Below are 12,927 nucleotides of genomic sequence, written 5' to 3'. Positions count from 1 at the left end.
CGGCTGTGTATTAACCTGACTTCTGCACAACACAACTGATGGTCCCAACCCCACTGATAAAGCAAGAAATTCCACTCATTAACCCTGATAAGGCACACCTGTGAAGTGGAAATCATTTCAGGTGACTACCTCTTGAAGCTCATGGAGAGAATGCCAAGAGTGTGCAAAGCAGTAATCAGAGCAAAGGGTGGCTATTTTGAAGAAACTAGAATATAAAACATGTTTTCAGTTATTTCACCTTTTTTTGTTAAGTACATAACTCCACATGTGTTCATTCATAGTTTTGATGCCTTCAGTGAGAATCTACAATGTAAATAGTCATGAAAATAAAGAAAACGCATTGAATGAGAAGGTGTGTCCAAACTTTTGGCCTGTACTGTATCTTTTCCAGAGGGTGGGTTTGTATTGTGTGGGAGCTGTGGTTAAGGCTTTTGCTTCCAGATCCTCCATAAAAAAAACTGCTCATGATGGTTGATAGTGGATCTCCCATTGCAAAACCTTGTTTTTGTCTGTAGATTTTGTCTCTGAATTGGAAGTAGGTGGATTTTGCAACAAAATGTAAGAGGCGGGTTGTGTCTTCAACTGTGAGGTTTTGCATTTCCTGAAGGTCCTGTCATTCCTGACGCGTTCCTGTACAATTTGTAGTGTGACGTCAACGGGGGTTTTGGTGAATAATGATACGACATCATGTGAAATAAAGATCTCGTCCGTTTCTATATTTGTGTTTTTGAGTTCTTGTGCCAGTTGTTTTGAGTGTTTGCAGTGTTGATCTGTGAGTCCGAGGATGGGTTTGATGATTTTGACCAGTGCTTTTGATAAGTTGTATGTAACGGAACCAATGCTGTCTACTATGGGGCGTAGTGGAGTGTCCTTTTTATGTACTTTTGGTGTGCCGTAGATCCGGGGGATGATGCTAGCTGTTGGTATTAAATGATTATATATGTTCTGTGTTATTTTCTTTTGTTCTAACAGGGGTTTTAGTAGCGCTTTCAACTGTCTTTTCTTTTCTTCCGTGGGGTCTTTTTTGAGCATTTCATATATGTTATTGTCCCCTAACATGGTTTCCATCTGGGTTATGTAGGTTTCCGTGTCCATGACCACTGTTGTCCTGCCTTTGTCTGCCGGTAATATAGTGACAGTCTTGTCTGTTTTTAGTGCGTGTATGGCCTTCTCTTCTTCTTTTGGGACGTTGCTTTGTGGTAACTTTGCTGTTTTTAAAATCCCTGCGACGGCATTGCGTAGTTCTGCTCTTTGTCCTTGATCATGTATCTTTTGGCACGCTAGTTCTGTTGCTAATATGAAATCTTCATGTGGGATGTTTTTTGGAGTGACGGCAAAGTTTAAACCTCGAGCTAGTACTCTTTTTTCTGTTTCAGAAAGTGTGCGCTTTGATAGGTTACATACCCATTTCTCATTCATTCATTCATTCATCTTCTAACCGCTTCATCCTCTTGAGGGTCGCGGGGGGCTGGAGCCTATCCCAGCTGACATCGGGCAAGAGCATTTCTCATTTTGGTTGTGGAAAATTCCTGCTCATATTCATGTTTTAGGTGTGCGTTTATTTCATTTTCCATTTTTTCCTCCAGTGGGAAGTGTTCCTTGAACGTTTTTCTTTCCTCTTCTAGTTCCCTGTTAATTTTTTCAATCTTGTTGACTGTTCCTCTTATCCTTTCTCTGATAAGGTCCTTTCTTGCTTTGTTGATGATTTTTTCCGCAGTGTTGGTATGGATCGGGTTTCTGATGTTGAGGCTTGCTGGTGTAATATCCTCGTCTCTGCAACAGAGGTTGAATCTGAGGTGGTTTTTGTAGCATGCTCGTGTTCTTTCGAGTCTCTCCAGCTGGCGGAAAGTGACAGTCGAAACATGTCAAGGTAAATTACATCTCCTTAAAAACTCGTTGTCTGAAAAAAAGAAACCTTTCTACTTTGTCTAATTCGAGCAGACAAAATGAGCCTATTTACGCTAGATGTCTTATTTGTTTTGTTTTTTTGTTGAGATATTTTTTGGGGGCATTTTAGCCTTTAATCGACAGGACAGACAAGTGTGAAAGGGGGAGAGAGAGGGGAAGTGACATGCAGGAAATGGCCACGGGCTGGAGTCAAACCTGGGCCCCTGCGGCAACAGCTTTGTAAATGGGACGCCTGCTCTATCCACTAAGTCACCGACGCCCCCAGATGTCTTATTTGTTGTCAAAACATCTGTCTGGAGCCCAAAGGTATTTTATTTACATGACAAAAAAACAGCAAATTCTCACACTTTAGAAACTGGACAATCAAGACATTTCTGGCATTTTTGCCTGGAAAAGGACTGAAATGATTACCACATGGTTGATGTTTTGAAGCTTGAATCCGTTGTTAATGGCAAGTTGTAGTGAATGTGCAAAACAAGGCTGAGATTCCTATTCCAGCCATACCATACGGGCTAGCTCCATATTGCTAGTACTGTCAGGCACGCGCGCTGAGGCTTTACTGTTAAAGGGATAGTGCACCCAAAAATGAAAATTCAGCCATTATCTACTCACTCTCATGCTGAGGAACGCTCTGGTGAAGTTTTAGAGTCCTCATATCCCTTGTGGAGATCGGTGGGGGGAGCGGCCAGCACACCTAATGGCAGACGGCGCCCCAGTCTAACATTCAAGAACACAAAATAGAATCCACAAAGTATCTCCATACTGCTCATCCGTAGTGATCCAAGTGTCCTAAAGCCCTGACATAAAAAGTTGTTTCAAAAAACATCATATGAACTCTGTTTTTAGCCTCACTGTAGCCTGTAGCTCTGACTGCTTCTCTTCTCTGTGTTCCTCAGGATGAGGGTGAGTAGATAATGGCTGAATTTTCATTTTTGGGTGCACTATCCCTTTAAGTCCCCAGTGTTTACTGCACAGCTCACATGCATTATCTTCATAAGTAGTGATAGCTCAGTCCATAGGGACATGGGAACTGGAGGGTCGCTGGTTCAAGTAGGGATGGGTATCATCAAGATTTTATCTATACTACTACTTTTATCAATACTCCTTATCGATTTGGTACTTAAGCGGTACTCTTATCGGTCATTTTCATTTCTAAATAATTGCTTTATAGAAAATATATTAATTTAAAAAGAATAAATTCAGACCAGGATAACTGAATATTTCAAATAAAACAGATTGAGAGTTTCTAGAGCAGCAACAGTATTTTTCACCACAGCAAAGTCACTATATAAATGATATTCCTGACATGATAATACTGAGTGTGTAATGTTCTCTTTAGCTGTTAGTGTGTTTGTGTTAATTTCCTGTTTTATTTTGAAATCCTGTTGTTTTTTGGTTGAAGTCTAGTTTTACTTCCTGTCTGTGTTCTTTTCCCGCCTTTTGATCACTCACCTTTGACTGATTTGTAATCACCTTCACCTGTGTATATATACCATGTGTTTTCACCAGCCCTCTGCCAGATTACCATTGTCTCCCAGTGTGTTCATGCCTTCCAACCCTGTGGATCTAGTTTTGTTTGCCTGTTTTTTTGGACTTTGAAGACTTTTGGTATGTTACTCTTGGAATTGCCTTCCTTTGGATTCTGCTTGAATTTTTGAGTAAAGAACTTTGACTTTTCCTCTGCATCTGAGTCGTTTCTTCTGAAACGTGTCAGAGTGAAGTTTAGTATTTATCAGTCAGTCCTCCTGTCCTCTGTCCTCTTGTCCTCTGTGCCCCTGTCTCTCTGCCGCTAACATTGGCGCTGGTAGAGAGAGGAGGGGCTGTTTGTCTCAGCCAGCAGCTTAGTTTGGAAGTATCTACCCAATTTTAAGATAAGTGTCAAACTAAGTTAGTCTACATACAGAAAGCTGTCATTTTAGCTTATAAGTAACAATTTGCTATTAGCCGAACTAGTGTGCTGTCTAAACAGTAGTGGCAGTGGATGAGAGACTAACGGAATATCGCTGTCTACATGTTTACATATTCATGCTTGGTGAACACGTGTATTGATAAAGAATTGGCTTCTTACTCGCTAAGGTTTGTTTGCACTTACAGTAACGAGTTTAGCTGCTATAATTTTCGAGTTATCTTCGCTTTGCTTCCACCACGGCCACTCGGCTGTTCATCGATTACTGTGTTGAGTAGGTGTGTGTGTGTTTGTGTGTACGTGGAGGAGGTCGGCCCCAGCACAGAGCACAGGTGAGAGGATTAAACCAAAATGTGTAAAAGTACCGATAAAGGGAACCAATACCGTCAGAGCTTATCAACAGTACAGTCTTCATGTGTATATGATAACAGAATGGAAAAAATGGAATTTCCCCGCAGTAATAAATTAAGTATCTTCTTCTTCTAAAGTTTCTCCAGTTGTGCAGTGACAGTTTTTCTTCAACTGAAGAAATGCCATCAAACTTCAAAAACCTTCCCCTGAATGAAGCTGATGGGTGGCATGTACTTTGCTGTCATCTTAGAGATGAGGGTCGTTGTTTGCTCTGCATGTCGATCATCAAACTTACGTCTTCGGATGACAAATCAACAACAAATATGCACAGCCATTTGAGAGCGGGGATTCCAGCACAAAGTGGAGCTCTGTCCGCGCTTTAACAGTCAATGACAAGCTGCTTAACCTTGTTGAGTTTGCTCTGCACCTCATTTTTGTTTATTTTTTCGCAGAAGTTCCACACAGAACTTTTTGATGGCTGTAGAAGTCTCTGCATGTTTCTGCTGTCTGCATGATTTACAGCATCTTGGCTCTAACAACGTTGTAGTAAAATGCTATACTGCCTCATGTGAAAAACACTGTGCTACACACGTTTTACTGGAGCCTGGGTGCAGACTTCCATCTGTGTTACTGGTGATGAAGAAATACAGAGAATTTTGGACAGTGAGTGACAACAACCCTGCCCTCATTTAACAGTACTGTTTGCAGGGAAATGTTAAACGGACCTAAGGTCTAGGTGTCATGTCTGATGGGGTTACTTTTGCTTCCTAAAGCACTACATCAAAAGTGTTTGGTGGAAACAGGGCTATACATCTTTCTCTCTCTCATATCCTATTACTGCATCTTGCTAACTCAGCCATTCTGGATGTCACTAACTCGGCTTCTTCTCTGGAGCTTTTGTGCTCCACTGTCTCTCAGGTTAACTCATATCGCAGCGGTGCCTGGATAGCGTGACGTGTGTGGTTGTGCTGCTGCTGTGGTCCTGCCAGATGCCTCCTACTGCTGCTGCCATCATTAGTCATGGGTCATACTTTTACTGTTATTATACACATATGATTATTGTCACACATGTATACTGCCAGATATTAATATATACTTTCAACATATTGTACCACAGTAGCCTGAACTATAATATTATTACTTTCATTAATGTTGTTGTAAGCTACTGTCATTACCGTCTGTCCTGCATCTCTCTCTCTCTGTCTCTCTTTCTGTCTCATTGTGTCATAGGGATTACTGTTAATTTATTATGCTGATCTGTTCTGTACGACATCTATTGCACGTCTGTCCGTCCTGGAAGAGGGATCCCTCCTCAGTTGCTCTTCCTTAGGTTTCTACCGTTTTTTTTCCCCCGTTAAAGGGTTTTTTTGGCGGAGTTTTCCTTATCCACTGTGAGGGTCCAAAGGACAGAGGGATGTTGTATGCTGTAAAGCCCTGTGAGGCAAATTGTGATTTGTGATATTGGGCCTTATAAATAAAATTGATTGACTGATTGATTGATAGACATGTACACTGTCCAAATAATCTATTGACATGCCCATTGATACTTCGGCATGCTGCCTGGAGGAGCCAGGGATCAAACCCCCAATCTTCTAACTGGTGGACGACCTGCTCTACCTCCTGCCCCACAGTCGCTCCTTGCTAGCATGTCAACACTTTTAAATCGATATGCCCTGATACTTTGGAAGCCTGTGGCTGCATATATTAAAATAACATAATATATCCAGACGAACTTTAATTTTTCTTTTGTGTGTGCATGATGGATAAAAGAAGAAAAATTCAAAATGCTCTTACATCCAGCTCACACTCATAGAGAGTGTCATCCAGCAGGGTGACTTTGATCTCCATGGTTTTGGGTCGGCGTGGAGCTCTGGGAGTTTTGGCCTCCTCCTCCTCTGTGGTCTTCTCTTCCTCCTCTCTTTTATTGCCTCCTTCAGGACCACACTTCTTCTCCTCCTCCTTCTCCTTCTCCTTCTCCTCCACCTTGTCCTTCTCCAGGGCAGCCTCCTCTCCTTTCTCCTTGTTGTTCTCTTCGTCCTTTCCACCCTCCCTCTCCTCAGCTTCTTTCTTCTCTACCTGGACAGCCTGACAAAGACACTTTCATTACAATGCAGTCTACACTCTCTTAGGAATGTGCCTTTCTGACTGTTTAGTCTTGACGTTCAGAACTTTTTTTTTATTACAGACATCAATCTGTTTACAAACAAGTTAAACTGGTGTGTGCATCCATGGTCATTTTAGTGATGGTTGTAATTATGGACATAAAAACAATGCTGTGAATCTTGCATAAGGTTCATGATGCAACAGGCGTTGCGGCTCTGATGACTTCATCAATTAATGCTTGAATTTCATCCATCAATACTATTTTATAATTTTTACATGTTCCAAATAAATATCAATCAATCAAAAAGTAACAAGCCTTTCAAAATTAATGAAATAAAAAAATAAGGCTTAAAAATCAGTTCCTTTGGTTTGGTGCCAGAAGTCTTTCATTCACTTACACAGCTCCCTCACCCATAGATCATCCACATGTCATATACACTGATCAAGAATCAGATTAACACGACAACAGCACATTGCATCTTCTGTCCACATTTAAATCACCAGAGCTGCTTTCTTTCGCATAATATGTGACAGGGAGAATGACAGTTCATTTCATTGTGGATTAAGCTGCTGTTAGCACAGGGAGAGACCCTGTGGAGACTTCTATGGACAGCTTGCTGACTTTGTAGTTAGGCTGGTAAAACTGACAGAAATAGAAGCATAAAATTCACTGCGGGTCTCACCTTACTGAATACGAAAGTTTAAACAGGCATCTGGAGAACAACACAATAGTTCATTACAATACAACTGAGGACATGACTGCCACTAGTATTGGGAGAATAACTACATTTCTATTATTATGATGGCTATTTTCAAATGCTTCAGAAACAGGAGGAGATATTAAAATTCTACATTTAGTAAATAGTTCCCAGCAGAATCAAATTGTTTACAAGGTATTCAACCTTTCAACTTTTCATTTCATTAATTAGAATACATTTGAGGTTCCAAATGCTTGTCTCCTTTCTTTACGGACTGTATGAAGGTGGCTAAGAATGTCACAGAACATTATACTGGGGATGAAAGGCTTCTTTGCAGAGAGGCTGTTATAAGAAAGAAAGTAGTTATGTCTGTCATTGAGCCTCTCACCCATGTCTTATCGTCCAGAACAGGTGCTGTACCAAGTGACCTTAAAGTAGCTGAAGTCATAGTGCTATTCAAATCAGATGATTTCAGTTTATGTAATAATTATTGTCCTATATCTGTTTTACCATGTTTTTCTGTAGTTCTTGAAAAACAAGTATAGTTCAGAATGAAAAAGCATATGGATGAGAGCAACATACTGTATAGCCATAAATATGGTTTTCGGAAAAAAATGTCAACATAAATGGCTCTTTTGCAGCTTGTTAACAAAATCACCACAACCTTCGACAACAAGAACTCTCAGCATATTTTTAAAAGGTGTTTGACACTGTTGATCACAATATCCTTTTTGCCAAATTAGAGAAATATGGCTTTCATGATTTTGCTTTATAATGGCTGCTTGAGTATTTAATGGACAAAGAACAGTATGTTTCTATTAATAGGTATGATTCAAATAGAGCTAAACTACTTTGTTGATTACCTCACTCCATGCTTGGACCCCTTTTGTTCTGAATTTACATACATGACCTACTTAGTGTCTGCAAAAATGTATTGCCTTTTTTATTTGCTGATGATACGTCTGGTATATTCACATAAAAATTTTAGCACACTTATTCAAGAAGCAAATAAAGAGCTATCATCTGTTTCTAAATGGTTTCGAATGAACAAACTCTCAATATAGAAAAATCGTACTTCATGATATTTTGTGACAAAAAAATACATAACAAAGATAAATAATAACATCATAGAGAACATCAAAATAACTCAGACTCCTTACATTAAATTTCTAGGGGTCATGGTAGATGAAAAACTAATTTTCCATATTGAACTTGTCTGTAAAAAGACTATGAAGTCAATTGGTATCTTAAGTAGAGTACTTTAATTGGTCAATCATTCCTGTATTTTAACTTGTTATTATTTAGCTTTGCTAAAATTGCAAATCATCCACTTCTCTCTTTAGAAAATATCAACTTTTATCATTTTTTAATGTTAACATGTACCAGATGTGTGTATTCATGTATAAATATGCATATCTTACTCATGACTTGCCTAGCATTTTCCAGAACGTTTGTAAGTCTTCCTCAGACATTCAATCATATTCCACAAGACACTCAAAAGACTTTTGTCTTCCATATTGTTGGACTTACCTTAATTAATATTCATTGAATTACAGAGGACCATGTCTTTGGAACAACCTACTTTCATCTCTACAATCATCATCCACATCATCGTTATTTGAAAACATCTGAAAATGACTCAAATTTGCAAAGACTCTTCAGTGATTAATTTGTAATTTGTTTTTTTGGAAACTGTAGATCTCTAACAATGTTGTATGAGGTGCCGTACAGGACATAATTCATTCTGGCCCTCTCACACACATACATTCTCCTTACACATACATATATTTTCACTCTCATATTTATACATTTTCACTCACACATTCATATATTTTTACTCACACATTCATATATTTTCACTCTCATATTTATACATTTTTACTCACACATTCATACATTTTCACTCTCATATTTATATATTTGAACACACACATTGATACATTTTTCTCTCGTATTCATATATTTTATGCACACATTCATACACTTTGCTCTCATGTACATGCAATCATGTATACATTTAATACTATAAGTAATATATGTATGTAAAAGGAAAATGTATGTACGTTGAAAGAAAATATATGTATGTAAGAGAAGAATGTATGCATGTGTGAATGAGGGTATAGTGTAAAAAATGTGTACAAAAGGTACAGGACAGCAGTCTTTTGTATTTTTTGTTATGATCCTTCCACTGTAGCTCTGCAGGGAAACACTGTACAGGGGAATAAAAAGTAGGAAGAAATAACTTCACATAGAGCAGGTCTAGATAATACTCTTGAATCTATCTATCTATCTAGGCCATAAGCATAGCCGATGCCAATGTTTTGAGATGCAGTAGGGGCAGATAATATAGATATAACAATAAACGCAAAAAACAAGTAGGTTTCTTGTTTTGGTTTAATTTCTATATCAATTAGCCATTTGAAGACAAAAATGGAAAAAGGACGTGGATTAGCGTTTTTCTCATTCACACGAAAATCGGAAAATTAAAATGATGCATTGCATATTTGTTTATCCTGTTATAAAACAAGTTAAACAAGCTGTGGACGGAGGGTACACCAGTAGTAGCGAAACGTTCATAGTTCACATCTAACTTCAACATAATGTTGAAAGTTGGAAAAATATATATGAACAAGTTATGGCATGAGATGTATAATGCTTCATAAGCAACGGTAACTTAGATGGTTATCTCCTTCCTTTCTTGGTCATGTTGATCTTTTTCTGTCCTTATTATTTGAGTTTGTGAATGGTGCGTAAATATTGCCGCCGCAATGACTTGTGGGATGGAATTATCTCCTTTCCTATCGCTTAGGAAGGTCCGATGTATCCTATGCTAAAGGAGATCTGAAAGGAAGCACTGAACCTCCTTTCCTTAGTGTTTAGAGAATTCAAACAGCTCTTATCATGGCGGCCACTAAAATACTTCCGGGTCATTTCACTCAGCTAGGAACCTTCCTAAGCAAAAAAGACTTTCTGACCGCAGCCTATGTGTATGTGTTCAAAAGTAAAGTGTATATATATGTGAGAGTGAAAATATCTGTATGTGAAAGGAGAATGTATGTGTGTGTGAGTGAAAATATGTATGTGAAAAAAGAGTGAAAATATATGTATGTGAATGGAGAATGTATGTGTGTGAGAGTGAAAATATGTATGTGAAAGAACAGTGAAAATATATGTATGTGAAAGGAAAATGTATGTGTACGAGAGAGAAAATATATGTGTAAGGAGAATGTATGTGTGTGAGAGTGAAAATATATGTATGTGTAAGGAGAATGTATGTGTGTGAGAGGGCCAGAATGAATTATGGCTTGTACGGCCCCTCATAATTTTGTATTACTTCTTAGTCCGGAACTTTTGTTCAATTTGCAATCTTCACTTTGATCTTTTTCTTTTTAGGTATTATTGTTGTTAGTTAAAAGGGAGGTATCTTCATAAGCCATTATTTGGATTCTAAATTCTCCTGCACAATGTTTTAACTTTTAATTTCCTTTTTTCTGTATTGTCTACAAATGTATGTTAGGGGTGGGGGAAAAAAATAGATATTTAGATGCATCGAGATTCTGTCTTGAACGATGCGAGCATCGATGTGGAAAACTCATAATTACGTACATTACAGTAGTGACGGAGCAGAGTTTTGGTGAGTTTTAGTGGAGTTTGGGTGGCATTTTCTTTGTAAATAATATTTAGTGTTGTAAATAATAGTATTTGTGGTTTTTTGAGAGCTTTTGAGTTTTTTTCATGCTGTGTTTTTGAGTGTTTTCATTGTGTTTTCACCATAGTTCGTAGTTTTGCCATCATTCGTCTTTTTTGCAATAGTTCGTGTGTTTATAGTTCATAGATAGTTATAGTCAGTTAAAGTTTTGTAAATACTGGAAGAGAAATGTCAGTGAGGTTGAGGAGGGACAGGAGAGTCCCGTTGAGATTTGTGGATGAGGAGGATGGACCAGAGGAGACTGGTGGAGTGTAGTCATCTCAACCACAGTAAGTAATACAGTTTGTATGCACTGGATTAGTGCTGCACGATTAATCTAATCACAATCGCGATGTCGGGCTGTGCGATTACATAACCACATAAAAGGCTGCGATTTGCAATTTAATGTAAATAAATGTTAATGTAACTGCCTCTGCTGTAGTGTGTGGAGTTTGTTGACATTACACCCACAAGCTATCCTGGTATGTGCAGCATGTATGGTCAGGTGACCACCCAGTGTGCAGCAGTGACCAACATAGACACTGAAGAAGAGCATGAGCATGACCATGAACAGGCTGAGTTGGTGGCAAAAAAACGCAACGTCTATTACATGGCGATACTTTGGATTCAGGTACGGCAACGTTGAACAGAAAGACGTGCTGTATAAAACTTTTTAAGTTAAAGCTGCCACGTCCCGCAGCAACACGACCAATCTATATCAGCACATCACAGAGAAAAGTAGGAGGAATGCATATGAGAGAAAGCCAAGCCGTGTAACGTCAAAGACAAAGAGACAACTGAAAGCCGCCAGAGCCTCATAAAACAACATCCAAGCACAGTTACGCAAACATTTGTAAGTGTCATGGGGAAATCATGGACTCCATAACAAACTATACAATAACAAATGAAAAACTGAGCAATTTTGCTCGGTTTCGGCCCACTTGTCATGCTGCAGTGTTGTGCTATTCACGTGCTGGAATTTGTCATTTACGTGACAACCTGAACGCAACACAGGCACGCTCTGCTGTAGGTACAGTGCCGTGCTGCGCTTCTGTGAGCAGTGTGTTTGACTGTGCTCAGTCTGTTGATGGTCATTTACACACTGTCCATAACAATAACTGTCAGGTCAGTGCCCCCCTAATATAATGTAGGGGAAATACTGAATCAAGCAAGAAGACTAATGATACCTTTTTTTTTATTATTATTATATTGTAATCGCAATCGCCATTTGCGATATCGTCCACTCAAATCACAATCACACATTTTTATCAAATCGTGCAGCACTACACTGGATATGTATTCCCAGGTTTATTACAGTAATGTTTTTCAATATCTAGTGTAAATTTTCATATTGGCTCATTTTATAATCGAGAATCATTTTATAATCGAAATCGTTGCCCTCGGAATCGGAATTGAATGGAATCGTGAGGTGCCTAGAGATTCCCAGTGTATGTGCACCTAAACTAGACTAAACTAACCATGAATATTTGATATGAGCTTACAGTTAACTGCAATTGTCTTCTGCATTGAGGAGCTGTATAGCAGAGTGTGCAGCCATGTCTGGCATTCTTTTGGTAACACTTGTTAAGGTTCAAGCCTCAAAGAGGCAGAATCCCATTCTGGTCTATAAACCAGGGGGTTGGTTATGCCAGTCTAGGGGACCATGTCTCATAGTGATTTTTTTTTTAAAGCTCTGTCTCCCTACTACTGGAAAATGTATTGTAGCATTGCAGCAATGGGAGCTTTCTATGTGCTTAACACTTCTTTTTTCAGTCCCCTCATCATTACAGTATTTTTTTCCCACCATTTTACACTAGAGTCAGTATAAAAGAGGGTGACCATCACAGAATATCATAAAGCCATAAATCATTGTAAAGCTTAGACTATAAAATATCTACTACTCACATTTTCTTGACAATGAGGACAACAGAATTTGACCTTTGATCTCTAATACTGCAAGAGGGCAAATTCTGAATGGCTCTGCAAATGCCCTTCAAACTAGCTTCATATCGCTCTGACATGCCTCTGGATAATTCCATTATGAAGAGCACGAAAAAAAGCTTTAAATATGAATAAGAAGAAGAATAGAATAGAATAGAAAAGAATAGAATAGAATAGAACTTTAATTGCCACACAACCAGAGTCGGTGGTATTTGCTTTTGGTACATATATAGGACACTGTTTCATAATCACAACAAGTGCATACAGGAGGTGTTTACTGACTCTGAACTTTTTTAGTTGTCTGAGGAAGTATAGTCTCTGATGTCCTTTTT

General features: G+C 38.7%; 1 protein-coding gene across 16 annotated transcripts in view; it reads right to left on the bottom strand.

The window, feature by feature from the left end:
- Positions 1 to 12,927, bottom strand: part of epb41a (erythrocyte membrane protein band 4.1a) — a 337,203-nt gene that overhangs the window by 168,970 nt on the left and 155,306 nt on the right. For 15 of the 16 annotated variants that reach the window (XM_049601545.1, XM_049601543.1, XM_049601548.1 and 12 more), the window contains exon 3: positions 5,960 to 6,250. In XM_049601545.1, coding sequence (XP_049457502.1) covers positions 5,960 to 6,250 — 291 coding nt within the window. The remainder of the gene's footprint in view (positions 1 to 5,959; positions 6,251 to 12,927) is intronic. The other variant, XM_049601547.1, reaches the window with a different exon arrangement.

This window comes from Epinephelus fuscoguttatus, linkage group LG17 (genome assembly GCF_011397635.1).
Source record: "Epinephelus fuscoguttatus linkage group LG17, E.fuscoguttatus.final_Chr_v1".
Classification (NCBI taxonomy): domain Eukaryota; kingdom Metazoa; phylum Chordata; class Actinopteri; order Perciformes; family Serranidae; genus Epinephelus; species Epinephelus fuscoguttatus.
The sequence above is the reverse complement of the archived record's forward strand: the minus strand, read 5'-3'. Positions and strand labels throughout refer to the sequence as shown.